The 27596-nt window shown below is 45.3% G+C and overlaps 2 protein-coding genes across 10 annotated transcripts in view; both read right to left on the bottom strand.

Moving 5' to 3' along the window:
* Positions 1-1942: 1942 nt before the first annotated feature.
* uckl1b (uridine-cytidine kinase 1-like 1b) lies at positions 1943-22111 on the bottom strand. Of its 5 annotated transcripts, none has more exons than XM_072701798.1 (15): positions 21990-22111; positions 17111-17304; positions 16681-16787; positions 15568-15738; positions 15146-15217; positions 14863-15052; positions 14394-14455; positions 12898-12914; positions 9009-9107; positions 6607-6700; positions 6171-6233; positions 5564-5686; positions 5173-5280; positions 4275-4431; positions 1943-3321 (listed from the first exon to the last, which is right to left on the bottom strand). In XM_072701798.1, exons 1-15 carry the CDS (start codon positions 22064-22066, stop codon positions 3242-3244), a joined length of 1614 nt encoding a protein of 537 aa, XP_072557899.1. In that variant the 5' UTR covers positions 22067-22111; the 3' UTR covers positions 1943-3241. The 5 variants fall into 5 exon arrangements, with proteins under 5 accessions (XP_072557899.1, XP_072557898.1, XP_072557901.1 ...); XM_072701797.1 differs by lacking the exon at positions 12898-12914 and adding an exon at positions 11514-11533; XM_072701800.1 differs by lacking the exon at positions 21990-22111 and adding an exon at positions 19168-21964.
* Positions 22112-22626: 515 nt separating this feature from the next.
* The window catches only part of znf512b (zinc finger protein 512B), a 28244-nt gene continuing 23274 nt past the window's right edge, over positions 22627-27596 (bottom strand). For all 5 annotated transcript variants that reach the window (XM_023798902.2, XM_023798903.2, XM_023798904.2 and 2 more), the window contains 3 exons: positions 27534-27596; positions 27335-27433; positions 22627-26601 (listed from right to left, as the gene is read on the bottom strand). In XM_023798902.2, coding sequence (XP_023654670.2) covers positions 26317-26601; positions 27335-27433; positions 27534-27596 — 447 coding nt within the window. In that variant the 3' untranslated portion in view covers positions 22627-26316. The remainder of the gene's footprint in view (positions 26602-27334; positions 27434-27533) is intronic.

Here is a 27596-nt window from a genome sequence, read left to right as displayed (position 1 = left end):
GTGTTTTCAGGTAGCCAGATGTCTTGCACAGGCATGCAGAAGTCTTACTGCAGGAATCGGCAGCCTCATTGGATAAAAAGAAAAACTTCCTCAGACTCCTAGAAAATCTCTGCATAAAAGACAGCAATGGGGAGGGGGGGAGGGGGGGGGTTAATGTTTCTATGATCCTCTCAATCATGAACCAGGTCAAAGCAGCCTGACAAAGTTTGTTAATAATGGAAAAATGATCAAAGATGTCAGAGCCGGTTTCCATGCTATGAGAACCACAATATCCTTCCTGTAGTCTTTAGCTGTGTTGAGCATGTGTGATGGCAGCATCGCCACCAAAGAACTGACAGATAAGATCTGCCTGCAGTGGTGTCGAGAAACAGGCTTTGGTGGAATTTGCTGTGCTTTGGCTATCGTGACCTCGGAGCGCAGTCTGCCTGACACAGCAGAGCGTGTGTGGAAAGGCTGGTCACTAAGCCTTACGAACCCCCTCCATGTTCATGCTCTTCCTTCCAATAACAACTTGTAAACCCATCATCCTTTACTGGATAAGCTGTTGGAAAACGGACGGATAGATGGAGGATCTGTAAGGAGAAATTTACTACTGACGGTATTTGCTGACGGTCATCTGCTTGCTGTGGAAACAGACTTGTCTGGCATACAGAGTGCCCATCAACCCGAAAGATCAGCGCCAGCCACGAGAGGGGTAGTCACAAGCTGGGTTTCGGGCCGTGGTGACACAAGAGCCGCTATCTGGGTCGGTGAGGTTGGGGCCAGCAGCAGTGGGTGACGCCCGATAATGCGGACACCCTGCCGTTAGCTATGGAAGCAGCCGCTAGTGTGAAAACCGGGGGATGGGTTTAAGCTGGACGGGCACAGTTACAGGGCAGGGTTCAATGAATCTTATTTAAAAATTAAAAACACAAGGCAAAAGTGAAGGAGTGAGACAGCCATTGACGTTATTTGCCAGTCCATCTTCTTGGGACTTGATCATTTTCCATTATAGTCACAAAGGTCCTGCGTTTGTGATATTAGCGATTTGCTAACGCAACGTCGACGTACAGAACGTGCTCGGTGTGAGGGTTTCTCGTTGCAGGAAATAGAACCTCCCGCCATTCAAAATGAAAGTGATGATGGAAAATATCAAGGCTAAATCAGAAAAAAAAAACGTAGAACAGATGTAATGATTATTACACGGCACAGCGTCCAGCTGACGCATGTTTTAATAATTCTGCAGATCTCGTGCATGAAGCATTGCACGAGACGCTGAAACCCAGGTGCAATTCTGCACACTTACAGAATATTTAATGCAATTATTTTGTCAGATTGGCAGTGAGATCACATTTCTGGTCAAAACAAAACGAGGTAAGATTGGGGGGGGCTCCCCAGAAGTCCCATAATTATTGAAATATCATTAAGCGTCGGAAGTGCTGGGGCACGTCTGTTGAATTTCCTCTCCGGCACTTTTTCCGCCTGTTCGTTTATTGTGCAGTTATTTCCATTAAGCGGTTTAGAGTATATAAAAACGGGAGGGAATAAATGATAAAACATGCTACAAACATGGCAGAGCTCCTCCTGCAACACGGCAAATTAAATAGCGTGATGTTAAAGATCTAATACATTACAATACATAGGCCTACAGTATATCATCACAAATACGTGTGACATTAGGGGACTACAACGTGTCAGAGACTATCCGGTAATTTCTGGTACGATTAAGACCCACCCCTGCACCCTCATTATTTAATTAGCAAAACCAACTGCTTAAGAGAGTTGTCTGGTTTTTCCGAGTAGGATTTCTGCTGGGTCCAGGCCATTGCTTCCCGGTGTTTAATTGTTATTTGGAGTGAACCGAAATACGTCCGTAAGACAGGACTGTGGCTTGACACATATGAATGGAAAATCAGAGGACCTTCACTAAAGGTCCTTTACAAACAAACAAACAGCCATAGACAACTGTGTGATCATTTTAATGCAAAATAATTCGCAAGCAACAAATAAATAAACACGCATCAATAAATATGCACTTGAGCATCAGAAACGCAGACATGAAAGGATGCGAGACATAAAAAGAGATTCCGTGAAGTAGTACGCAAATCCGTGGGCAGCATCTAGATAAAAGAATTTTCCGATTGACCTTACAAGCCCACCCCATATTTGGTAAATATAGTGCAACAGAGATTTGAGAAGAACAGGTTCAGGTCAGCTATCTGCATGCAGAGAAAGAATAATGCACAACAGAAAAGAAAAAAAAAAGCTTTTTCTTAATATAACATAAGCAAACCAATGGTGCTTTTGGGGAAAATCACAAAAGCAAAGCTTTTTTGCATGAGTGATTGTCTTTATATTTTATGCACTGAAGCAGAACAGGACCAGCAAAACGCAACCCGACAGTTCGGTTGTCGATTGACCGTCGGCGTGTCGCCGGGATCGAGACTCTGAGGTAGCAAGGCGACCTTGTCTTCCTCACTCCAGATCACAAAACCCACGGCAGATCAACAAAAGCGAACATTCACACACCATTCAAAACAGACTTGTGTAAGATAAACAGAACTATCCAATGAAGGGTACCTGGAGTCATTCCCGCGGTTCGATTCCTTAAACACTGACATGTTTTAGGCGGATTGATTTTGTATGTGTCCGGGGAAATTGCAATAAATATGTTTGATCTTCCCGAGAAAAACTGTTAAAAAAAGATGACTACCTCTGATCCAAGTACTAGTTTGGTCAGTTTAGTAAACAAAAAGGTTTAAAACACACTCACACCCACGTACTTTCCGAAGCGGTGGTCCTTGAACGCAGTAGTAGTTGCAACTTTCAGCATTTGTTATAAGGTTTTTTTTTTTTCCTTTTTAACCTAAGCACATCTTTCACACAATGGCACAATAAAACGAAACTAAATACGAAAGTGAGACCTGTCAGATGTCAAGGTGTCAGGAAAGGGGATTAATAAATGATTCTTCCTTATAAGGCCGTATTTCTCAGCTTTAAGGAGGACATTTCAACCAGTTGAAAACATTTTAACAAAGCATACATATTTCAGAAATATGTACCCAAAAACAATTCTTCACAATTTTTTGTAATAAAACCAAAATATATGTACGTTTGCCATATTTATATAATGTACAGTTTAAGCAGTAACACTGCCCATGTGTTGCCTTGAATCGAAACCAAGGGTCTGGTCCTTCACACAGTTCCCACTAGTACCAGTGAAGGCAGGCTGTCCCAGTCTGTCCCTGTCCTGCTCCTCTTTTCAGGAACTGGGCTCCTCCATCTCCTCGTCGCTCCAGTTCAGCGGGGCGTCTGTGCCGAAGTAACGGTCCCCAAAATTTCCTTTTGGAATAATAAAAAAAAAAGACAATGTATATGAGAAAATGAATATTTCCGGCCATAGCTAGGCAGTTCGCTGCCACGCGCGTGTGGGAGTTAAGCCCTGCAGCTCCCAGCGTGAAGCTCCTGTCCGCACAATCCTCCTGATGGTCAACGCTGTACTTTGCTGTGCCATCCTGTGTCCCGCTGTGACCCCCCTCCCATGTTGGGGGGGTTTAAAATCGAACGCACACCCAACACGCCCATAAAAGCATTAGGAAGTGTTACAACTGCTGAAGGCAAGAGAGAAAATAAAACAAAGCAGCGAATAAGTTTGTTTTATGTCTTTCCAAATCGCAACCTTGTATGCTGTTTTAAAGAAAAACACGGCGCTCACACAGTACTGTGCAAAAGTCTCAACCACCTGGGAACATTAGAAATGGAAGATTAGGTTTGGTACCATGACTGTGCAGCTCTAGTCATCCAACAAGATACCAGAAACAATGAGAAATTGCTATTATTCTATTACTATTTACTATTATTTTTGATTTATTTACTATTTATTTATTAACTATTTATTATTAATATTTATTTATTACTACTTACTATTTATTATTTATTTACTTACTAATATTAATGGTTTTAAATCAAATATTTTCCTTTACTTATATATTAAGCAGATACTTCTGTCCAAAACAAATGTACGAACGAGGCAGGTTGTACGTCTTAGGGGTCCACGTACCGCCCAGATAGTTTTATGACTTTTGCACAGTATAAAAAGGAAAAAAAAAAGTAAAACACATAGAAGAATCCGGTCCTCAGGGACCCACAGACGGTCCATGTTTTTGCTCCCTCCCAGGTCCCGGTAGGCAAAAATCTAGCAGGGAGGGAGCAAAAATGTGGACTGTCTGCGAGTCCCTGTGGACCGGATTGGGAAACACTGATTCAAAGATATGAATCCTCTGGGCCACACTCACCGATACCGGGGATTATGTGGAAGAGGTCGTTGACCTTCTTGTCGACGGCGGTGGTGATGATCTTGACCGAAGGGAAGGCGTAGGCCACCGAATGCACCCCCATCTCCGCCATCAGCAGAGAGACCAGCTGGATCTTATCCTCCTGCACGTCGTGGTCCTGCAGAGAAGACCGGGGATGCAGATAAAGCCAGATCATGTGTCTATGGAACTTTCTCACTCTCACGGGCCTAGCAAGCACTCAGAAGAGAGCTCCAGTGAGAAGGCACCATTAGAATCGTAGGCTGTCTGTTACTAATCAGGTAATTTAAGATGAGCGATAAGGTCACTGCTTTGCCTCTGTTTTCCATTAGTCAGTGATCTACTCTGCTTTGCCGAATACTAACCAGCTACACAGCTAACTGGCTGAGTCTCACAGAACCAGTGGTAAAACAAGCGCCTGATTTAGCAACATTTTTCACCAGCTCTTCCACCGTAAAGCCTGTTCCATAGCCTGCTGCTACGATCTTCTTGTAGTATGCTAGCTCTGTAATGCCAGGCAGACACAGATTATTCTGCAGGGTCTGCATAGGAGCAATAGGAGCTGGGCTGTGAGAGAAATTTTATAATTTTATGAACAACATAGAGCTACGGGTGTGATAGTATTATTATTGTTATAGTATTGCTAGTATTGCATAAATTCTTAGTAAAATACATAAATAAATAATATATATGATAATATATATGTGAGGCAGATAATGTTGCGTTATAATCAATTTAATGGATACTGATATGTATACATTGAGAAAACTTCCCTGAATCTTCATAAAACTTCAAGCGGCGTTGTGAGTTGAGAAAAAAAAAAAGAAGACAGGAGAGAGAGAGAGAGAGAGAGAAAGAGAGAGAGAGAGAGAGAGCCTACCAGCAGGACGCGTACAGCCATCATGGCCGCCGCTCCCGTGGACACGGTGCAGTCCATCAGGATCACGTGGTCCTCGCTGATGTCTTTGGGAAGGCGGAGGTAGTGTAGCTGGGGGGGGGGGAGAAGGGGGGAGGGGTCAGTGGCACAGGTGGGGACCGGAACTACAGTTTGGCTTTTGCGGCCCAATCAGACGTGTTCATCACCCCATTGGAGGAGGACTGACACCAAGCTTTCCAGCTGGAGCTGATTTTGTCTCCAGTCTCAGCTTCTTAGGAAATAACGTAACAGTCAAATAGCTAAATTTTCATATTTAAAATGAGCAACGCAGCATTTGGGCCGGTGATCCAGAAACACTCCCGAGTTCAGTTTCCGGGTGGGTTCAGCTAGGCACCTCTGGTTCTCCTGTGTCTTGGTTGGTCTGGATGAGGATCTTGCCGATGCGGACGTCCTTGCACACCGCCCGGAGCGCGGGCTCCATAGTCTCTCCCGCACGCAGGATGGAGACTCCTGTGATCTGGAGAACGGAGAGAGAGAGAGGATGGAGCGGAATCAGACAAGAGCACCAATACACGCCGTCCAGGGTGCGAGGGGGACGTAGAGGGCGTGGTGACGGGGAGAGGCCGACGCTTCCTACATGATTTCAGGTCCAGCTCCAGATTTATTACCACAATCACAGAATTATTCAGCAGGCTAAGTCTCTGTTCGAGCCTCGGCTGTGGAAGAACAATCACACTCCCCTGGGCCTTGAGCAAAGGCCCCTAATCCCCAGCTCCAGAGACACCGCATGATGGTTGACCCTGTGCTGTGACCCCCCAGCTATGGAGAGCAAGATGGGCCAGGTGAAGAGAAGCATTCCGGTGAACCTGAACCTGCACTCGTACTTGTGCAAACGGCAAATAAAGGATTTATCAATTTTTATTTTGTTTCTCATTCAGCTATCCGGAGTCCGAACGACATAAATGAAAAGCGAGGGGATGTGTGATGCTCAGGACACTCACCCTCTTCCCGTGGAAAGTCTTCCCTTCGTAGTCGTGTCCCTGGGGGGTCTTGACGACGTGGGGCTGGAGGGTGCAGAGGTAGGGATGCCGTAACACAATGGGGGCAGCCGTATTGATGCACGCGGGCCACAGGTCAGAGGAAAATAAAACACAAACCTTTCCATTAAATTGCAGAAGGTCATGCCTGCAACCCAATTTACACCCTACTTTGAATGTAACCTAGAAGCGCAGCGTCGTGGAGCAGGATATTCAGACCTCCACGCCAGCGCCGGTTTCTATAATAAGATCTCACACCGCAATGAGTGTCTGGGCCCAATCTCTTTCGGCGGGTTACAAAGTTTCCATGCCGGCGGATGGGCTGCAGTTTACAGCCTTACTCTCACGCCAGCTCACACGCACACACTCACACCCACGCACACAACCACGCACGGCCTACCTGGGAAGGCAGGAAGGACAGGGCGTGTTCGATGAGCATGCGCATCAGCCTCTTCGAGTAGAAGATGAATTCATCCCGGGTGGTGTCCTTATTCCTGCCCACGGGACGAGAGCGAGTGGAAAGTTTGATGCCCGCCACCAAAAGCAGCTCCTGTCATAGACGACCTGCCTGTCTTGGTAACTCCTAAAGGATCCTAAAATGCAGACTTTGTGGTTTCCTGAATAGTGACCCGGCTCAAAATATTCAGTGATAAGAAGATACCTTCACTGTCACGGACAAGTCTGTACGCACACACACACACACACACACACACACACACACACACACACACAGACACACACACACTCACACTAGCTCTAGAAAAAATTAAGAGATCACTCTTGTTAAATCCTGGTTTAATCCTGGTTCTGCTGGCAGAAGGCTACACTGCAAGGCAGGCTGCTTCCAGGCTTAAATTTCTAGGACAGCAGTACACAAGAACATGGTGAAACAGAACACTCTGGGAATGACCAAAAACCAGCCAGGTAGAGGGAGAAAGTGACTTTCTAATGACATAGATGACCGTTAACTTATCTGAGAATTTCTCATGAATCGTAGAATCACCTCAAGTGACCTTCAAATGGAATGGGAAACATTAAGTGCAGGTGTGAGGTGCCCTGCTAGGACAGTTCATATCAGGCTCCTAGAAGCAGGACTGAAGTCCCATAAAGCAAGGAAGAAGCCCTTCATAAATGAGAAGCAGAGAACAGCCAGGTTGGAGTTTGCAAAAAATGTGTATTTTACACAGAAGCATATCCATAAACTGAGAAGTGAAGGAAACTACAAACTGTGCTGTGGTCTCTGTAAGAATGTGTGTGTGTATATATTACACACAGACACACACACTATATTCCCAAAAGTATTGGGACACCTGCCTTTTCACACACGAGTGAACTTTAATGACATCCCATTCTTAATACATAGGCTTTAATATGAGGTGGTCCACCCTTTGCAGCTATAACAGCTTCAGCTCTTCTGGGAAGGCTGTCCACAAGGTTTGGGAGTGTGTTTATGGGAACTTTTGACCATTCTTCCAGGAGAGCATTTGTGAGGTCAGGCACTGATATTGGACAGGAAGGCCTGGCTCTCAGTCTCCGCTCTAATTCACCCCAAAGGTGTTCAATTGGGTTGAGGTCAGGGCTCTGTGCAGGTCAGTCAAGCTCCTCCACACCAGACTTGCTCATCCATGTCCTTATGGACCTTTCTTTGTGTGATGGTGCGCAGTCATGTTGGAACAGGAAGGGGCCATCCCCAAACTGATCCCACAAAGTTGGGAGCATGAAATTGTCCAAAATGGCTCCAAATGCTGCAGCATTGAGTTCCTTTCACTGGAACTAAGGGGCCAAGCCCAACCCCTGAAAAACAGCCCCACACCATAATCCCCCCCTCCACCAAACTTTACACTTGAGACAATGCAGTCAGGCAAGTACCGTTCTCCTGGCAACCGCCAAACCCAGACTCGTCCATCGGATTGCCAGACAGAGAAGCGTGATTCATCACTCCAGAGAACACATCTCCACTGCTCTAGAGTCCAGTGGCGGCGGCTTTACACCACTGCATCCGGAGCTTTGCACTGCACTTGGTGATGTAAGGCTTGGATGCAGCTGCTCAGCACGCACTGTTCTTAAACTAGTCTGAAGGCCACATGAAGTTTGGAGGTCTGTAGCTATTGACGTCTGCGCACTGTTCACCTCAGCATGCGTTGTCCCCACTCTGTGATTTTACATGGCCTATTGCTTCATGGCTGAGTTGCTGTTGTTCCCAATTACTTCCACTTTGTTATAATACCACTAAGAGTTGACCGTGGAATATTTAGTAGTGAGGAAATTTCACAAATGGACTTATTGCACAGGTGGCATCCTATCATGGTACCACGCTTGAATTCACTGAGCTCTGAGTGACACATTCTTTTGCAAATGTTTGTAGAAGCAGTCTGCATGCCGAGGTGCTTGGTTTTATACACGTGTGGCTATGGAAGTGATTGGAACACCTGAATTCAATGATTTGGAGGGGTGTCCCAATGCTTTTGACAATATAGTGTATATAGATACACACACACACACACACACACACACACACACATACACGCACGCACGCATAAATACATACACACTACAGAATACAGTGGGTCATGTGACCTGAAAGGGGGAGGCTGAGACATGGGGGCCGATGAAGGAGGACCCCCAGCGGGGCTCCACAGCAGGCTGGATGCGGAAGAGGAGGGCACAACCGACAGGTGAGAGCCAGAGAACGGGGGAGGGATTTGTGTTGGACAGTGAGCATCGGTGTGTGTGTGTGTGTGTGTGTGTGTGTGTGTGTGTGTGTGTGTGTGTGTGGGGGGGGGGGGGGGGGGGTTCACTGACCTGATGATGGTGTGCATGCCCCGGACCTGGGGGGTGCTCTCCAGTACACTGAGGGTCTCAGGGAGGGGCTGGGCTTGGTGGGCCGAAGCAAGGGCTGCCCTGTAACCATAACGACCACGAAGGGCAGGGACGATCAGAGTCCGAGAGAGAGAGAGAGCGAGAGAGAGAGACAGCGAGCAGCACAAATCTCACACACCCAAAGGGGGCATAATCTCTATCTGCCCCTGTGCATGCATGTCAGTAACAGTGGCTGCCGTCTGGCACACCCATTCCCAGTGCGCACGGATGGGGTGTGGCGGATCAACGCCGGAACAGACAAGCCGGAGAGAAAGAACAGCAATCAGCAGGCAGGAGGAGTGGAAAGGAGCGTTAGTCTGATTTCGACACTAAATGGGGGTCTGCCCTAGCCAAAAGCGTGCCTTTAAACCCTTACACGAATGACAGTACCTCCTTCAGGATTTCATCAGGGATGTGTGAAAGCTTTTTGTTCTGTTTGACCCCAATTCTTCACTGTTGAGCAGTGGGTACTACGGGGTCCCAATCAGGGCCAAAATTGTGAGAAATGTGCGCTAGCAACAGTGAAAACACTAACAGAAGAATTATTGCAAAGCAGCTTCCAGCCATCACCGATATAACACAGAAGGAGGCTGAACTGGTTTAGGGTTCTACAAGGAAACATAAGCAAAGCTTAATCACGAAATGATTTTCCAACTATCACCACTTATTCAGCAAAGGATCGCGGTGTTACTACCAATGTATCAGTAATAAATTTTGCTAACCGACACTTTATGTTTATAGGCTGCCTCTCGGAGCTAAACACGCCACGTCTATTAAAATGAGTAATGGCTAATTTGGCATTAGCAGGAAACCGCACATTTATGCCAGTATTTTTTATAAACTACAAAACTATTTTTTATCTACCCGTTTCCTCGTTAATAACATTATTTGTTTGTTTTAAGGTAATCGACACGACGCATGCGGTCTGAATAAATAGACGAACGTTTAACACATAACTGTGACAATTTTCTTTACTAGCTATACATTTTTAACGTTATCACTACGTTTAAATGTTGCCAAAAACGATAGAGGGTCAATAAAATAAAAATTCGAAGAAGTTCGTTCTTTCAACAGGCCTACGCATTTCGCAAAAAAATAACCTAACAAGACTGACCCGACGATGGATGGAAGGGTGGATAATTTATTGATCTCTAAGTAAATGTAATTAATTCATCGGAAATATATTACAAGGTAGGCCTATTCATAAGCAAATAAACGACCACAAAATGAATATGAACACCTAAAATTAACAAGTGAGTGTTTATACGTGAGGGGAGTGAGGTGTTATAAGAGAAATGCACGCAGCTCCGCCACTAAAGCTTAATGCAGTCAGTCCGGTTCCGTTCCTGATGAACCTAACTTTCATCGAAATCGGGTACTAAAATACACATACCCAATAGGAAAAATAGGGTTAGGGGAACGCGACTATAAAACTTATTAACTTATGCCAAACAAAATTATTTAAATAAAAGCCGTGATACCGGTAGCTAATATTGTAATTATATGCGTTTAAAATAGGAAATAATACGTAAATATGCAAAAATCAATACGCAAAATCAATATCATAAACATATCCCATGGGTCTTACGAGTCTCACTTCACCCGAACATGAGGAGCAGAAATACAAGAGATTGCGGTCACTGAAGGCAATATGGCTCCAGTCTATATGAAAAGCAAATGTATAAGTGAATTTAAAAAAATGTTGCTGTGTTTGTATATGATAATTTGTCAAATATTTTTAGAATCCAAAACTTTGACCTGTGCAATGCGTGGATGCACAAAAAGTTTGATTCTTTTAGACGTGAAAAGCGGTTCAAACGATTCACTGAAAAGAACCGGTTCAAAAACGATTCGTTCAGGAATGGGACACCACTACCATTCACGTGGATAGCTGTTCTGCGTGTCTATTGGTATGACCCTATCGCTTTGTAGTTCGCCTAGTGCTATTCTTGCAAACTGAAAATCGCGCAGATACAAAAGCAATTCAGTGTCGCACTGTAGCAGGACTGACCGTATATGCGCTTATGTCGTGTTGGTCATAGGCGCATTAATGTGAGAGTATCATAAGTATTATACGTATTTAATGGTGTTCAAAGCACAGTGATTTTCTATGATTGCCTTATTAAAACCTAACTTCATTATATTACTACTCGGCTAAGTTAATTTTTCTGAAACTGACATCGTTAGTTTCTAACTTCTGCGTTTTTAGGGCATCCATACGCAGCATTTAACCCTTCGGTACCGGTATAAATCTGGATATCGTGCTTGTTTACGGAACGTATAAAACATTATAAAAGCTTCCATTTGACTGAATGTCGAACACGCAAGTCCTGAAGAGTTATGCGGTCTTTAGACGGAATCAATGCGCCAAAACCACACTTCAAATCAAAAATCATGAATTAAGCTTTCTGTCACACATAAACATAAATCGTATGCAAAGGTCCTCACATATCCCAGCGCAGCTTCCTCTATGGAGAGAAGGGTTGACGGAAACATTGGCAGAATCGTGGAGGGAGAAAAGAAACACAAAACGAACGAACAAACAAACAAAAAGGAAAACAGGCACATTACACCAGATGAATGATAATATAGATGTTTCACCATGCAAGGCAGCCCAGACTGTTGAATTTGCATTCATCACTGCCTGTCGATTAAATGCGTTGAAAGCATAGAAGTGGGTGGAGGGGAAAGTCCCGTCGGACTCGAGCTCACACATCAGATACCCAGGCTGAGCCAGTCACATTGTAGCGGGGGAAAAGGCGCTCGCGGGCGGCGTGATGAATGCACAGCCGCAGTCTGGGCTGCCGCTAAGCCCCGTTCACATCCTGTGTCTAAAAAGCCGTGTGGTCGCGACGGGCTTACCTAATGGAAAAAACAAAAACACCCGGCCCTTTTCACTTTTGACTGGGGTGGATACTGGAAAGTTAATCGTAAGTGAGACACTCGTCTTACAATGGCGTAAAAGGTACATCCGGGGGGAAGAAAGGTGCCACAGTCGGATATTTTTAGACACAAAATGCATGAAGAGGAGCGGAGCGGCTGCATGGTGATTTGATTGAATTTTATTTATATAGGAAAGGGATTTTTAAGTGTCAAACAGCCTGCTGCAATCAGTGTTAAGTTCATTTACCAGAACTGCCCTCACATCAACTTATAACAATAATAATAATAATTATTATTATTAATCCCCAAATATGCCCACTGTTTGTAATCACACTTTATTTGTTCACTTAGGAGACTTTTCTAAAATTCTGTACTTTTGAGAAAGCAGGGTGAGACCGTCCTTAGAACACCTGGGGGTTAAGGGCCCGGCTCAGGGGCCCAGCAGTGAAACCACTTTGCCGACCCTGTCAGAAAAATTACTAATTTATACTGTAGAGGGTAAAATTACCTGTGACTGGGGCTGTACCCTCAAAGGTCTGCCAATTGTACCTTAGCTGTAGGTAAATGTACCTTTTAAGGTACAGAAATGGACTCGGGGAAACATTTCTGTACCATCGGGGTACATTAATGCTGTTTTGTACTTTGGGGAAGAAAACTGTATCAGGGCTGTACCCTTTTTTTCTGACAGTGTGGGATTTAAACCAGCGACCTTCTGATGTCAGGCACAGCATCTAAACACACTGAGCCACACACCTCCCTCAGTTGCTTTGGGCTCTCGAATTTGGGCTGAATATAAGGGGAACAAAAGCACCGCAGCTTGGAGGGACGTGCAAATCTGTGGCTGTTCGGTGGAATCGAGCCTGGGGGAGGTGGGGCGGTGCAGCAGACTGGCCGACCGAGGGAGGCGGCGGCGGGAGCGGCAGAGTGGTAAAAGGGTGAGTTACTGTACCTGACGCTGAGCTCACGCTGCGTGGACACAGTGAGAGCAGTCCAGGTAAGGCAAGGCCAAAGGCAGGCACACGGGAGATACAACAAAACAGGTGAACCTCCATTCCCATCCATTAGTGCACACAGGAAGCGATGAACACGCATTAGGTGGCACTTTGGATGTGAATATAATGTCATCTGGCGTCTTGTATTAAGCCGGCTGGATTTTTTTCCTTACGCACTAAATATACTTCACATCAAATAGTCATTAAATCTTCCAGACATTTCACAAATGAAGTCCCTCACTGGTCCATAATTATTACTTATGTGACCACGCATTAGTAGTAGATGGTCCCTAGCCCTGGTCTATTATCATCTGGGCTCCTGGTTTAATAAACGTGGAACAGCCCCTGCTGTAATGAAACAAAGCAAATAACTATGCAGACAGAGGCTGTTCAGTTGAGCCTCTCCTCCACTAGAGGGCAGAAGCACACCAGCAAGTAGCATTTGAGGCTTAATTTTGGGTGGGGAAGGAGAGCGAATTTTTATAACATTATGCAATTGCGTACTGTGAAAGGGAAACAACACAACTCCTGAATGGAGATGGGGGAGGGAGCTCAAACACCTGAATATAGTATGAAATACGATCTTCGTCCATATAAATTTCTAGTGCCACCACTTCCTGGAAAACAATGGTAATGACACTGTGTTGGTAATCGAGTGATTCATAAGAGATTTTTCGATCTAACCGCCACTATTTACTGCCAGAAATGCAACTAAATCCAGCCGCTCTCCGAGACACAAATTGAGAACAGAGCAGTGCAGAAGATACGGCATCTGTCTTTAATCGAAATGTTACATCGATCTTGGTTTGCTTGTATGGTTTGGAAAGCAGACTTCACACATGCAAAGCATGCATGTTTCACCACCCAACACGTCATGCAGGCAAACGGCATGCAAACTTCGTTCAGTCTGCGAAAGCCGCCCGTCTTTCAGTGTCACGGTCACCTCTTTGGCCAGAGGCTGCTACTTATTTAGCTACAAGGTAAGCAGGTAGAATCCCCTGAACCTCTCTCGGACTAAATATTGCCTGTGTTAAGAAAGTCACACACAATCAAAGCTTTGAGACCTCATGTCAATAAACAAAAGCCCTAGATTTGGAGAAAGTTCTACGAGGTTAGTGTTCTGCTACAATCAAGAATGGCGGTCACATGCCCTGATGTATCTCAAGATGCATTTGCATAAGACCTGTGAGCTGAGGACCAGCTCACGAAGCACATAACTATACACAAACACTTGGCTGTAGCACTAAATCAAACCCTTCATTTGCCATTTGAATGCTTACAGATTTATTTAGTGACTATCTGAAGGCTCAAAATGTAAACAATTCACCTTTTTCAAAATCCAAAACAGCCCAGACTTGATTTAACACAACAGCCTGCATTCCCCACCCCAGTGGGCACCGCCCCCCCCCCCCCCCCCCCCACCACAAAGAAGCAGAAAAACGCTCTCACTCACTTCTTCCAGTTGGCTGTGCACGTGCTGGACAATCAGGTCGATGGCAACCATGTTGCCCCCACCTGGGAAGAAAGGGCAGGGAGGTAAACTCGAGACCCATCGGTCCGTCGGGATGCTTGAAATAATCTCTCTGATGAAGATTTACCTCCCATTGAATTGAGCTAACAAATAATTAGCCTAGCGATAGCACCTGATCAGTCAGCACCAACAGGGTGACCCATGTGCAGTGATCCTACTGACTGGAAGATGATAGGGCATTATTATTATTAATGTATATTTTGCACAATTTGCATCCCCTTCACTGTCTCTGTTACTGGTCTGTTTATTTGGTGAAATACAGTGATTCTGAATCTCTCTATCCTATGATATCATGACAATGTGCCTGAAAACGGCTGAAAGATGCAGTCAGGAAGCCCATGATCATGATCTCAGGACGGGCGTAGGGGTGCGGCAGCCGAGGGAGCCTCACCGCGGGGCACCACGATGTCTGCCAGGCGCATGGTGGGCTCGATGTACTGCTCGAAGGCCGGCTTCACGAACTTGTTGTACTGCTTGATGACGCCGTCGATGTCGCGGCCGCGCTCCGTGATGTCACGGCGCAGCCGGCGTACCAGTCGGATGTCCGAATCGGTGTCCACGAAGATCTTCATGTCAAGGAGCTGGGGGGAAGGGTGGCGGGAATTTCGGCGTTCCGGGTTACGTAGGTGATGGGAATGCGGAGCGAGGGGGTGCAGGGGATGGAAGAACCTTACCTTCAGGAGCTCTTTATCTGCAAAGGACATGATCCCCTCGAAGATGATCACGCTGGCTCCATATACCGTTTTCTAGAAAGTGGGAGAAAGAGAAGAGATGGAAGAATTACAGCATTTGTAAGTCTCCAAAGATAGAAACAAATATTACTTTATGTCAATGAAGTTTCATACATGTTCAGGTAAAAACATATTTTAATGTTCCCATGATTTGCTGACTAAAGCTGCATGTTCTATATATTGTATATTACCTGTAAATTTGGTTAATTATACCTTCTGAGAACTGAAACCAAATGTCACATGGTCCTTTTCCTCAGAGGAACCGTGTGATGATGTTGCTGTAGCAACGGCAAACAAAGCCCGGCCATGCGCTTGCGAGCGTGCAAGCTGCTAGAGGTGGCTACCGGCGGCTTCGGGGGCCTCACCCACTCCTTCTGCCGTCCGTGCATGGTGAAGTCGTACACGGGGATCTTCACGCTCTTCCCCTGCTTCAGCTTGCGCAGCGTCGCCACCAGGAGGTCAAAGTCGAACGCGTCTGGATGGTCGAAGTTGTAGTCATTGCTGGCGGCTAAGGCCTGCTGCTCCTTGGTGAGAACCTGTGGTGGACGGTGGTGGAGGAGCCCTGAAAAGAGTCAGCGTCTGTACCGCCAAGACCCAGAGGTACATCTTCTCCCCAGGAAGGTCAGCTGAAGTTAGCAGGACTAAATTTAGGCGTGATCAGGACACTCTGACCCCTTTCTGCGTCAAGCCGAGTGGTTGCTGTTTACACCTATACCAGGGCATTTGGCAACCTCTTCTTTACTTCCCTGCCCCCCACCTGCAATTGGCCAATCAAAGGGGCTTTATAATTAACAGTGTAATGAAAATCCTGCAGCACCTGGCAGGGCCATAGACTGGAGTTTGATGACTGAGACTGTGTCAACTAGGCTTTGGCACTGGGCGAGCTTATTTACTGACACAAACGGGACTGTAGGCCTCCCCAGTCACCAGAACACAAGGTTGCTCTGGGAATGCCCTGCTTGGCCACTGTTGAGAGTCATGTTGTAAGTCATGGGGTTTTCAGGGGAAACTGCAAAAATAAAATGCTTAGGCCATTGACAGAGAAGAACTGTTGCTATGACGACTTTCAAAGGACCCTGACCACAATCTACAACAAGACACCTCAGCCCGCAGGAAAATGTCAAATCAGCCAAACACAGCTGCTGGAACATTGTGTAATGGCAAGTGTGGCTAAATGATAGGGTTTCTGTGATGACACCCCACCCCCAGACTCATGCATATCATTCAGGAATCCCATTATCTTCCCCTCCCCAAGAGACGACACTATAAATTTGGGGGTTTTAAACAGGCCAGGAATGTCTGGGTGACCTGGTTTTTGGGAAGGAGAAGAACGGGGGAAGGCCACATCAAATGATCAGATCTGCCAGCTCCCAACAGGCTGATGTTATCCTGAGGAGAACCTCTATATCTTGGGAGGGCCATTCAGTTCGGCTCCCTTCCTGCCCTGCCCCACATGCAAGCATCCTTGTCAGCCTTGCCTTATAGAAGGAGTCCATGGACAGAAGTACCACCCAGGGCACGTCCAGAGCTTCGATGATCTTCCGGGCCACTGTGGTCTTCCCAGAGGCACTACCGCCGCACAGCCCTTTGATGGAGCAGCGAGAGAACCGGGGTCAAGGTAGTCTAAGCAACGTTCACGGGCAACCGGTCTACGAGCGCCAGTGGGGTAAATGGTTAAGGAGCGCCAAGGGGCACACATCCGAGAAGCGCCAGCGAGCAAACGGGAAATGTTTCGGGCACAGTCACACGTTGATCTCCACCATATACTGTGTTAGCAAGCTTTTATTCATCCATACTGGAAAATAAATGGACAGCTGGATGTGTCACCACCAGCAGAGTATCAATGTCTGTGTCCGGGCAGTAACACTAATGCACGCCCACACAATTGGAGGCACTGGCTTGACCTACCAATGACGAAGGCTTCCTTGGACTGCGTGCCATGCTCGTTGTACCAGGGCGGCCGTCCCGCTGTGTAGATCGTCCGCTTGCTGGTCCGCAGGAGGGGGGGCTCAGACTTGCACTGGCTGGTAGTGCGTTTCCGTGGGGACAGGCCCGTGCTGACGGGGGGCAAGAGCCTGTCTAAGGAATCCTCACTGCTGCCGCTGGAAAAGACAGAGACCGCATCAGGTGCCCGTCTCACTGTGAAGGCGCCCGTCTCACTGTGAAGGCGCCCGTCTCACTGTGAAGGCCGACACCTCAGTCACATGGCCTCTCCGGCTCAGTTGGGTCTTCCTCATCTATGAGCTGCCCATTGTACCGCTTTAACCCTCAGGTTTAAGGTTTGAACACCTAGTGCAATGTAGGACATGCAGCTCCTCCCTATGTACTCGGTGGATCTAAATATACTTATCTGGTTTTAATGAGTACTAGAGTAATAGAGGGAGGAAAAAGCTTAGGATGTACGGTTCCTATTCAAGGGTAGTTTCCTGCCTTAAAACAGATTTTGAAGAATGGGACACCAGTCCATGTTTTTATCCCAATAACTCAGCAATAAAGTAGTTCACTGCACCTACAATGTGGCAAAGTGTAACTACTGTTCAAAACGTCTATGATTCAGACAGAAAAAGAGTCACCAAAAAAAAAAAAAAAAAAACAACCCATCAGCATTTGCATCCATGGGAAGCCCTTCCCAAATCTCAATGTCTGGTCAGGTCAGCTGACTAAAAGAGGGCATGGAATTTGCATGCACAGGACAGTCATGTGAGGCTGATGTCTGAACTCCCGACACACGGCAAGATACAGCAGTTAATGATCTTAGGAATGAACAACAGGTTAGCAAGAAAGAGCTATCGTGCAGACTGGAGAAATCTTGTCGAAGTAACTAAAATTTGAAACAAAACAATCTGCCACTCCAGACTAAGCTGGAGCCCTCGACACTTAGCCGCAGCAGAAGAATCAATCAAGACAACCAAATTAATCGATGGAACGACAACAATATATGAAGGGGATCATTAATAATTAAAAAGGTACATTAGCCACTACAGACCATATTAATGCTTTCATTAATGCTGCAGTTCAGAGACCCAAAGTCCACACAGAAGTCGCCAAGCTTTATGGAATCACTTAATGTACCACACACAGAACAGGGAAAACCAAAGAAAATGGAACGATGGACACCTACAACTGTAAGACCCTGGAACTCCACACTTCCGAAAATGTTGACCAGACAAAGCGGGACATGTTTAGAGAAGGTTCCTGGGTCTGCTCCAGCAGCAGAATGCACTCTCTGAGACTAGCGCTGCGCAATTATACTCTGCCCCCCCTTGCCTCAGCCTGATTACTTTAGTGCCCCTAAATACCTGCAGGAGTCTTGCTCAAAGGTCAAAGGTTAACAGAGCCTCTCCTATCTCAGACTAGACTGATTGGTCAGTGCTGAAGACAAAGGGTGAGGGGGGGGCCTTGAGAGGAGACACTCAAACTAAAACTGTGCATTCAGCAAATGTTCAGCAGGGCGTAGCTGGGAGAACGATTAGCCTGCATGCCGCAGCTTGCCGACAAGTCTGTCCAGTTCAGAGGGACATTGTGACACCGATTCTACAGCGCAGCACGACAATGCTAAATGATGACAGTGTGCTGGACAAAACACCAAGCAATACAAAAGTAATAAGTAAAAACAGACATATTCAGTTGAAGACATTCACCTTTATATAGCGCCTTTCACAACACAGCTGCCCCATGGGACTTGACAACAGTTGGAGGCAATACATTGTCACATCATTTAAACAAAGTGGTGTATGAAACAGATATATGAAGTGTGACTGGTACTACTACTACTTACCATAATAAAAAATAACAGCAGTAGTAATAATATCAGGCAAAAAAAAAAGTGTTTTACAGTTAAAAATGTTATTCCTTTAATTAAAAAAAAATCTACTTAAAACAACAAAGAGGCCTGACAGCTGTAGCCTTCGGTAAGAGATGCAAACGGCCAAAGGAAGCGAGCAGGCGGGGGTGGGGGGGCTTACCTGCCGTCCGAGCGCAGCGCCCAGCAGCCAGATATCCGTGCCCCGGAGTATGCCGGAAGGCTGTTCATGATCAGCGGCTGGCAGGCGATCAGCGCCCGAGAGCCCGGGTGAGTAATGTGATGCACTGCACAGATACGACGACTGCACCGAGAGCCCCTCCCCTCCCCCGGCACGGGGAAGACGGAGAGGGAGACCTGAACCGAAACTATGCCTGGATTTGCAGCTCTAAGAGGAAACTTTCAGTTTCCTGGTGATGCCATCACAGGCAGAGCGAGAAATGAAAGCATGGCGGGATCTCTGTCGCCGTGGCGGCCAGCGGACAGAAAGAGACAAGCGTGCCTGCGGACTCTGTTTGTTAGGTGTTATTAATAGCGGGTTGTTCGTAAGCGACCCTCCCCTCCACTCCCAGTGACACGCGCAGACACACACACGTGGGCGTGCACACACACATACACGCAAGGCACGAGTCTCTGGCTGATCCCATTTTCACACTGTCCAGTCATCTGTCTGTGACATTCAGTGTGACAGTGGTTCATTAAGGTGGCCGCGGCGGGGCAGGGCGGGACACAGACTGTCTGGATGTGAAGTCCCCCCCCAACTCCAAACACAATAAAAAGGGTTTGTATCACGGTTTGTCCATTTCCCAGTTGGGAAACACGCGCAGAGTAAGAAAAACCAAAACACACATAAGAATCATGCTCAGAAAGGCAGGCTGGGCCGAGGCGGCGTTGCCAATGGCAACACGCATCAAGGGACGCAAGGAAGAGAGGAAAATACAGCTCTGCTGTCTCATGCCACTGTCCCCCGACACCTCCCCAAATCCCATCAAAGGGACAAGTGGCCATAAATATCATGATGAAACAACTCCACCCCCCAGTGGGGTTAGTCTCAGCACAACACCTCCAGGACAGGCTTGAGGGTAGGTGAATCACTGGGTGCCCTAACAGACAGTGTACAATATAATCATCCCCATTCCTGCCAAGGGCTCTGCAGACGCTTGACCGCACACGAGATTTCACCTCAGTGTCTGGCAAAGCAAAGGCACGTGTCCAAAATTACTGCAGGCTGGGGTGTCGATTAACAAACCACAGTGGCAGGATACCTCAGGCCTGTCGAAGGCATGCAGAAAAATAACCCATAATCTATTTAAAAAAAATTAAATGCAAAAAACCAGGAATACAAATAGTCATCACTGAAAGTGTCCCAGAGGTCAGTTAAAGATTAAAACCAACATAAATAAGATCATAAAATCATCAAACTCATTCATGCCGCACTGCACTGAAACTGGCATTATGCAACAGTCAGTGCTGACAGGTTTTACAGCAGCTGTGCACATAGGTGTCAGATTCAGGCTCCCAAAATAGGACTTAGAAGCCAGTTTGTGCTTCATTCACCTCAGTTAAACGGACACTCTCGTCCAATGTGGATTACTTTTATCATGTGGATCATTACTTTTAAGGTAATCGCAATGCTCTTTACCAGGTATCCCCAATACACCGGACGAACAACATTTCCACTGAAGACTACGCAAGTGCCCTTTAAAGCAGAATTTGCACATGGACCTAGAGGTTTTGTGGACTCCTGGTTAATTTCACTGAAAGCTATAAAATGATCACTGTCCTACCTTATTAGAGGTTAGTATGGAATTAACACTTCAGCAAACTGGTCAAACTGTGCCCAGTCCCCCTGATTCACACTGTCTTTAATTTAGCACTTTATACCTTGTGAAAGCCCCTCTTATCACTTGCTGTCTGTATGTTGCACCGTGGTCCTGGGGGAATGTTATTTGTGTCACTGTTCACCAATATACGGATGGTGCGACAGTAAAGACCACTTGACTTGAAACTGGCATTTAACACCGCTGCACTTTATTTACTTTAATTGTTATAGATGTACATAGAAGTGCATACTTAGGCTTGGCGTTTTTTGCCGAGTAAATACTATTCGGTGTTTATTTCTGGAAGATTACGGTACTTATAATATAGTAAAAACCACACTCTGACCAAGCATGGACGACCAACTTAATCAGAGAAGTGTTCTAAACATATCCACAATATACTAGTAATAGTAGTTTTGTAGGATTTTATGGAGGGGAAAAAGGCGATAAAAGATCAAATTTTATCACGAGCCCCTGGATATGTACTAACATCACTTAATCACGTGTGCAAGACAACTGCAGCCCGGCAGCTAGACGCGCTCCCGATCTCCGTGCCCGCGCCTGGCAGCTTAGGGAAGCGTTCATTTGTGTTGCTGCGTCCTCTTGTGGCACAGCAGTTAGCGAGAAAGTGTGGGGCGTTTCGCAAAGTTTATCCAAGTACCACAAGGCTAGTACCTCTTTCTAAAAATAAATAAATTATATAAAAGGTCGCTTTTGTATTAAAAGCGGTTCTGAAGTGTGTTCTGCCACAAGGTTCGGTCCGGCAGTGACGAGCCACACAGTGCACGTCGCTTCCCCACGACCTTTCTGGAGCAAGGAGGCTGTATTTGGGTTTGGGTCGTAACATTACAGGCAGCTTATTTCTCGTATGTGATGGGTAAGGAAAAAGCCGGACCGCGGGAAAAGACCTGCCGCCGGATGGTGCATTTTTAGAAAGCCATGTCACTTTGTTGATGGATGATTTTACATTTGGGAAGCCGCAGATTCCGCTCGCGATCGGCGAATGTCGCGTGGCACATCGCCACCACGTTTCACCGGCGCTTCCTGCCTGGCGCCGTTCGGTCTCACCGTTACCACGTTCAAACCGGGCGCGCGTCATTTGTGAATTTCGCAAGTTAAATTCCTGCACCGCCGCCCCATCGTTTGGCAATAAGGCGGGACTCACCTATCAGACCGAGAGGAAGTCTTCTCCACACGCTCCATCTCGGCGGAGGCTATCCCTTCCGCGAACACAGCAGACATAGCTGTCCTCCTTTCCTGACAATCAGCTGTCACGGCCACCCCCGATGCATGCCGGGAGATGCAGTCCTATCAGCCGTTGGGGCTACCCGCGATGCATGCCGGGGGATGTAGTTCAACTATCAGCTGTCGGGGCCACGCGCCCGGCTGGAAGATGCAGTTCCACAGATGGTAGGCTATGTAAATTATGACTATTTTCGGTGAATTAATCCTGTTGAGTTAATTCACCTTAAACAATCGGTCACTAACTTGTTCGCTCCTGCCTGTTATATTTGGTGACAAATCGTAGACAGACAACACGAATTTATTTCATTCAAACATGAGAATGCCCTCACTGATATTCATACCTCATTTATAATTCTTAACAATTAATAACGGTATAATTTAATTATAATTCAATAAAATTAAACAATATGGTGCTATTAATAACACAGGTAACTTAGATATAACTAGACTATAATATGAATTACAATATAATTTGAGTGCCAAACCAATGCGGTACTTTTTAATGTTCGTTAATGCTAGTTCTGCGAAAATTGTCAAAATATGCAACTGCAAAAAGATGCAACACAGTCAACGTTTTTATTAATTATATGAAGAGTACCGATGCACATACAACAATCTGTAAAATATTCCTTATATATTAATGGTCTGAATATTCCCCATATTGAACAGCCTCAGGTAGGATGAATGACAGAGAAATAAACCCTTAAATCGATATACTCTGTGGACCCAGGCTACGTCAAAGCTGCACGTTTGTAAATCTTGCAGATTCATTCTTTATTGGTTATATGATCTATATCGATCGTAACAGTTTCTTTTAAAGGATCGTCTTTGTTTATATATATAACTTTAATCGGAAACAAAATGTCCGGGACAAAAAAAATAAAATAGAAAACCTAAAACGGAGGCTACCGAGGTTGTCTTCAATCACAGAGTCCGGGTCCTCAGGCGCACCAGCGACAGTAATTCAAGCGTATTTCATAGGATAGTAAATGAACAAGACATAAACAGCCCCTTTCCCCGCTATACTTCACTTAAGAATAATAATAATAAAAAAACATTTTATGTGGATATCTGAATGGACAGTGAGTGGTAAAATAATGCAGCTGATAGACAGGGGGTACAATTTAACAAATGAATAAACGTCCAACATGCTTGACAGTGTAAAGATTAAAGCGCCCGGCCGGGGGTAATCCGCCCTCCTGTACCATGCCTCTCTTTCTTATTTTTGGCTTCACTGAAAACCAACGCATAATATACATATTGCTGTATCTCTAAGGTTAATATTACAGTTTCATGCTTCGCAATGTGCGCCACACGTGGCTTAGGGAAGACGCGTTGTTTAGGCTGAAGCTCTCAGAGAAGTACAGTCCAACGTAAATCATCATCAATCACATTGAAAAAGGCCAGTAAGTAAACGAAGACGATGCACATAAACCCAACAGCGCGATGCTACTTCGAGAAGTACAATTTACAAAAACAGGAAAGCTTTTTAAATGATTCCTCTTACCATTCGCACTTGATAGACAGTAAGGAAAATGAATGAGAAGGTCTAGCTAACCTACTTCAGCTCCTGCCTGTCAAAACTCAACCCAGCTAAGGTCAGCTAAGTAGGTGGATTAAAAGATTAACAAGGCTACACTACAAGGATCATATAAATGTAATAATTACGCTTTCGGTTACGGAATATGACAACTTCAAATCATCCGATCACCCATCACAATGCTGGATAACAAAGTAGATGCTAAAATCGACGCGACTTTAAAGGTGTCAGGCCTACAGGAAGGTAACAATCCAACTTTAAATCCAGTTTTAATCTTCGATAAAGCTACATAGTAAGTGACTGGTGGGTGGGAGTCTAGGACCCAAAATATATTTCTCTCTTTTTTTAATACTACAGGATAAACAAGGTTTAAAGATAACATATTTACAGGGCTTGATCATTTTAAACTGCATCTCCGTGTTCAACCAGCTTCCTAAACGCTTCTGTAATGTCATTCTTCGTAAGAAGAGTGATATATAATCAAATCATATATATTCTAAGTGTTCATCTATGAAATATGTCCACAAGACATGTGCTTCGGTCAAGACCAGTTGTGTCATACATTGTACTTAGTGTCACAACATTTTTTGTTTTTTAAATTTTAATCTGAAAGGTTATAAAAGTATTATTTTTTTCTTTGTTATGGCTTTTCATGAAAATGACAGCCTTTTTAAAGATTCAAAGAAACAATTAGGGGGACAAACCCCAGCCTGGCCACACCTCAAGCTGTTGGTCAGTAACTTTAGGGATACGCGCCGTCCTGAACACGGAAATGAACTAACTCCACCAATGTTCATGAGGTGAATGCCGAACACAGCATTAAAGTGCATCTTATAACTGCTCGTCACAGCCAGGGAGAAGCACTACACACAGCGCCTACCTACAAGTCCGAAGAAACGTCCGAACCTGAAACACATCGCGAGGATTTTAACCAAGGGTAGTGATGGGCAAAAGAAGCTTCCTGAACCATTTGCTGTATTTTTTTTACCCCACTAGATGGCGCTCTTGGTTTGCATTGGGACATGCTTTGAGCCCTTTTATGAACAGAGAGCGCCATCTAGTGGTGTCAGAAAATACAGCAAACGATTCATGAAGCCTCATTTGCCCATCACTATCCAGTGGTGCTTTAATGCACAGGCTTTACTAGGCAGAAGCCCAGGGGGCTTCCAGTAAATTGGTGCCTCTGACTAATGTTAATGTGCCTCTGACTGTAACCCCTTTGATTGGTATCATTGGTGTTGATGTTCTGTGTACTGAATGAATGTTCCAACCTGAAAATGCCGGAAGTAATTCTCTACCTTCCCACTGGAGGCTCTGTATCCAAATACTCTTAGCAAATGCCAAATCCACTACAGGTCCTGCAATAACAACCTTCAAATGTGTTATATGGGGTTTGTTCTCATTTAACTACTCCAATGCTATATATGGAGGAGAGAGAAGATACCGTCAGAAAATCTTGTTGCAAGTTCAGATATAATTACATTTCACTCTATGATGAAAATAAGCTAATTTTAACTTATTCATTGTGCGTTTAATTTAATTAATTGATGTTTGAGAAACTATGTTTCAATATTGTAAATATCCAGTAACAACAATTCTAAGAATTTTAAAATAAATTTTAATAATTATTACTGCTAGTAATCATATATTAGTTATCATTTAAGACTTTTAACTTTAAAGATTTTAAGTTTTGGAAGATAAAATTTCATTTTAAAAGTACTTTTCGAAAGGCCTTATCCTTTGGAAGGATGACTTGTGCAAAAATAATTTTTAACTAATCCAATTATTTAATATGGATTTATTTCCTTATACAAACCTATTATCTACACCTGCTGTATTTCACTTAGGTGTCATTTGTGGGATCAACTCCCTAATAGAGAAATGATCAATATTTCTTCAGTTGAAATAATAAATCTAATTAAAAAAAGACAATAGCATTTTCTCATTTTCTGTGCAGATAACTCCAGGACTTAAAGTCTTAACCACATTCAAGCTTCAAAGCTATAGCTATTGAACTACCATTTAGACACAAAGGATGTGTGTAAATCGATCACAGCTTAAGTGTCCACACTTTGTGCTGACATGAAAAAAAAAGACATATCACATTGTTGCTATCCCGAATGCTATCCGCTATCTCGCGATCTCCAGGGACAACACATGCCTCGATATTCAGCTGCCAGAGTTAAACAGAAGTAGACAGCAACAAGGACACAAGAGATGAAAGGTGGAATCGAACACACGCAAACAGCTTGAACCCTCCTGTCACAGAAACAAAACCACTGCTTATACGAGGATGTAAATTTAGCTTAGTTTAACTAGCTCCTCTGAAAGACAAAACATGGAACTATTCTGTAGACAGGTATCATCAAGATAAATATTTCAAATACACTGAAGTATTACTGCTTAAAAAAAAAGTTTATATAAAAGGGTTTTTTTTTGACTGGCTACAATTTACCCCTTTTGTGAGTAATGTAAGAATTTAAATAAGGCCTAGGAATGAAATGGAAAAAAGAGTATTATATATATATCAGTAGACACTGTATATATTTTTATATGTAAGGTTAAAATCACTAGGTCAATTTGAAGTTAATGTAAGAGCAAATTCCCCCCCCTTTGCTTCTGTCCTAAAGTAAGTTTCCTGGGAGCCGCGTTGGGCAGCGTGTGGATGGTCTGCCGTGTGGCTGTGGTGTTACAATTTACTTGGTGCTCAGCACCTTTTTGGATGTGGCCCGTCTCCTGGTACGGGGGGAAACGTCTCTGTTTTGCCCCCCCCCCCCGCCGACGCAGCGGGGGTGGGGTTCAGGCTCTGAGTCTCTGACGGGACGGGTTCCTCCGCGTCCTTCTGGGTGGTGCTGGGTGGCCGTTCCTTGGGCTTGCGGCCCCTCTTCTTCCCCCCGCCCGCGCCGCCGCCCTGGGGGTCTGTCTTCAGGCCGTTCTGAGGCTCCTTCCTCTTTATGCTGGCCGTCTCGTGGCTGGCCGCCCGGAACCAGTTCTGCAGGCCGGATACGAGAAAAGGATGAAGGCAGCGTGATGAGAAGAAGGCTGTTGGACAAGTCGCTGCCACAAGGGGTGCTGTGTGGCTCAAGCGGGTTAAGACACTATGCCTGTCATCTAAATGTCTGCCGGTTCAAATCTCAGGTTTGGCTGAGTGACGTCACCGTAGAGTTCTTGAGCAAGGCCCTTAACCCCCAACTTCTGACCCGGGTCTCTCAAACCTCGCTTTGGATAAAAGTGTCGACTAAACAAATTAAATGCAAAGCTCTCCTTAAAATTCAAGGCAAAAAACTGCACCAACAAAAAAAAAAAACAGGATTAAGAGATATGATGAAATGTTCCCAGTGTTTTCTTCATTAATCCTTGAAGTGTCTCTTAGGAGCTCCAGAGATGCTCAGAGCAGGAGATAGAACATAGAATCGGTAACAACAGCAAGGAGCTACACTAAGGCAGCCAATCAAGGTGAAGGGAGACACTGATACAACAGCTGAGCTGCTGCTCTCGCTGTAAACAACCTGCTTGGAGAATCTGGGCGGCATTGAAATTAAGCTGCTGATTAAATCACCCCTGACTTTCCAAACACGTGGGTAGCTCCTTCCACCCAGACCTGAGGTACTGATGTTAGATTTAACTGCCCCATTTGAGCAGCAGGCAGCCAACCGGAGGTTCAGGTCTGATCCAAGTGGGGCCTGCTGTTGTACCCTTGGGTAGGACATACTGGAGGTGCGTACCTGAGAGTGAGTCTTGTTTATGTGGTATTTCACGCCGCTCTCTGAGCTGAACTCCTTCTGGCACAGCAGACACCGGTATTTTCCCGCTGTGCCATTGCCCTGCAAGGGGAGGAATGACATCTTTAGCTGACCCGTGGCGTCCTAGCAAACGTATCCGAGGAGGAGCGATGCGGGAAATGCGTCTGACGGAAGGTCATACCTTGTTGCAGTTCGCTAAATGAGCCTTGAGTCCCGACACGCTGGAGTACACCGCCTCACAGCT

This window comes from Paramormyrops kingsleyae, chromosome 18 (genome assembly GCF_048594095.1).
Source record: "Paramormyrops kingsleyae isolate MSU_618 chromosome 18, PKINGS_0.4, whole genome shotgun sequence".
Classification (NCBI taxonomy): Eukaryota; Metazoa; Chordata; class Actinopteri; order Osteoglossiformes; family Mormyridae; genus Paramormyrops; species Paramormyrops kingsleyae.
Note: the sequence above shows the minus strand (reverse complement) of the source record. Positions and strands in the feature narration are given on the sequence as shown.

Bases quoted from the DNA above. Each gene is read 5' to 3' on its own strand.
- uckl1b (XM_072701797.1), bottom strand. From the start codon at position 22,066: ATGTCTGCTGTGTTCGCGGAAGGGATAGCCTCCGCCGAGATGGAGCGT. The intron at 17,305-21,989 runs GTGAGTCCCGCC...TGTCTTTTCCAG, and splicing joins ACTTCCTCTCGGTCTGATAG to CGGCAGCAGTGAGGATTCCT. The intron at 6,701-9,008 runs GTCAGTGAACCC...TCCCGTGGGCAG, and splicing joins GGCATGCACACCATCATCAG to GAATAAGGACACCACCCGGG.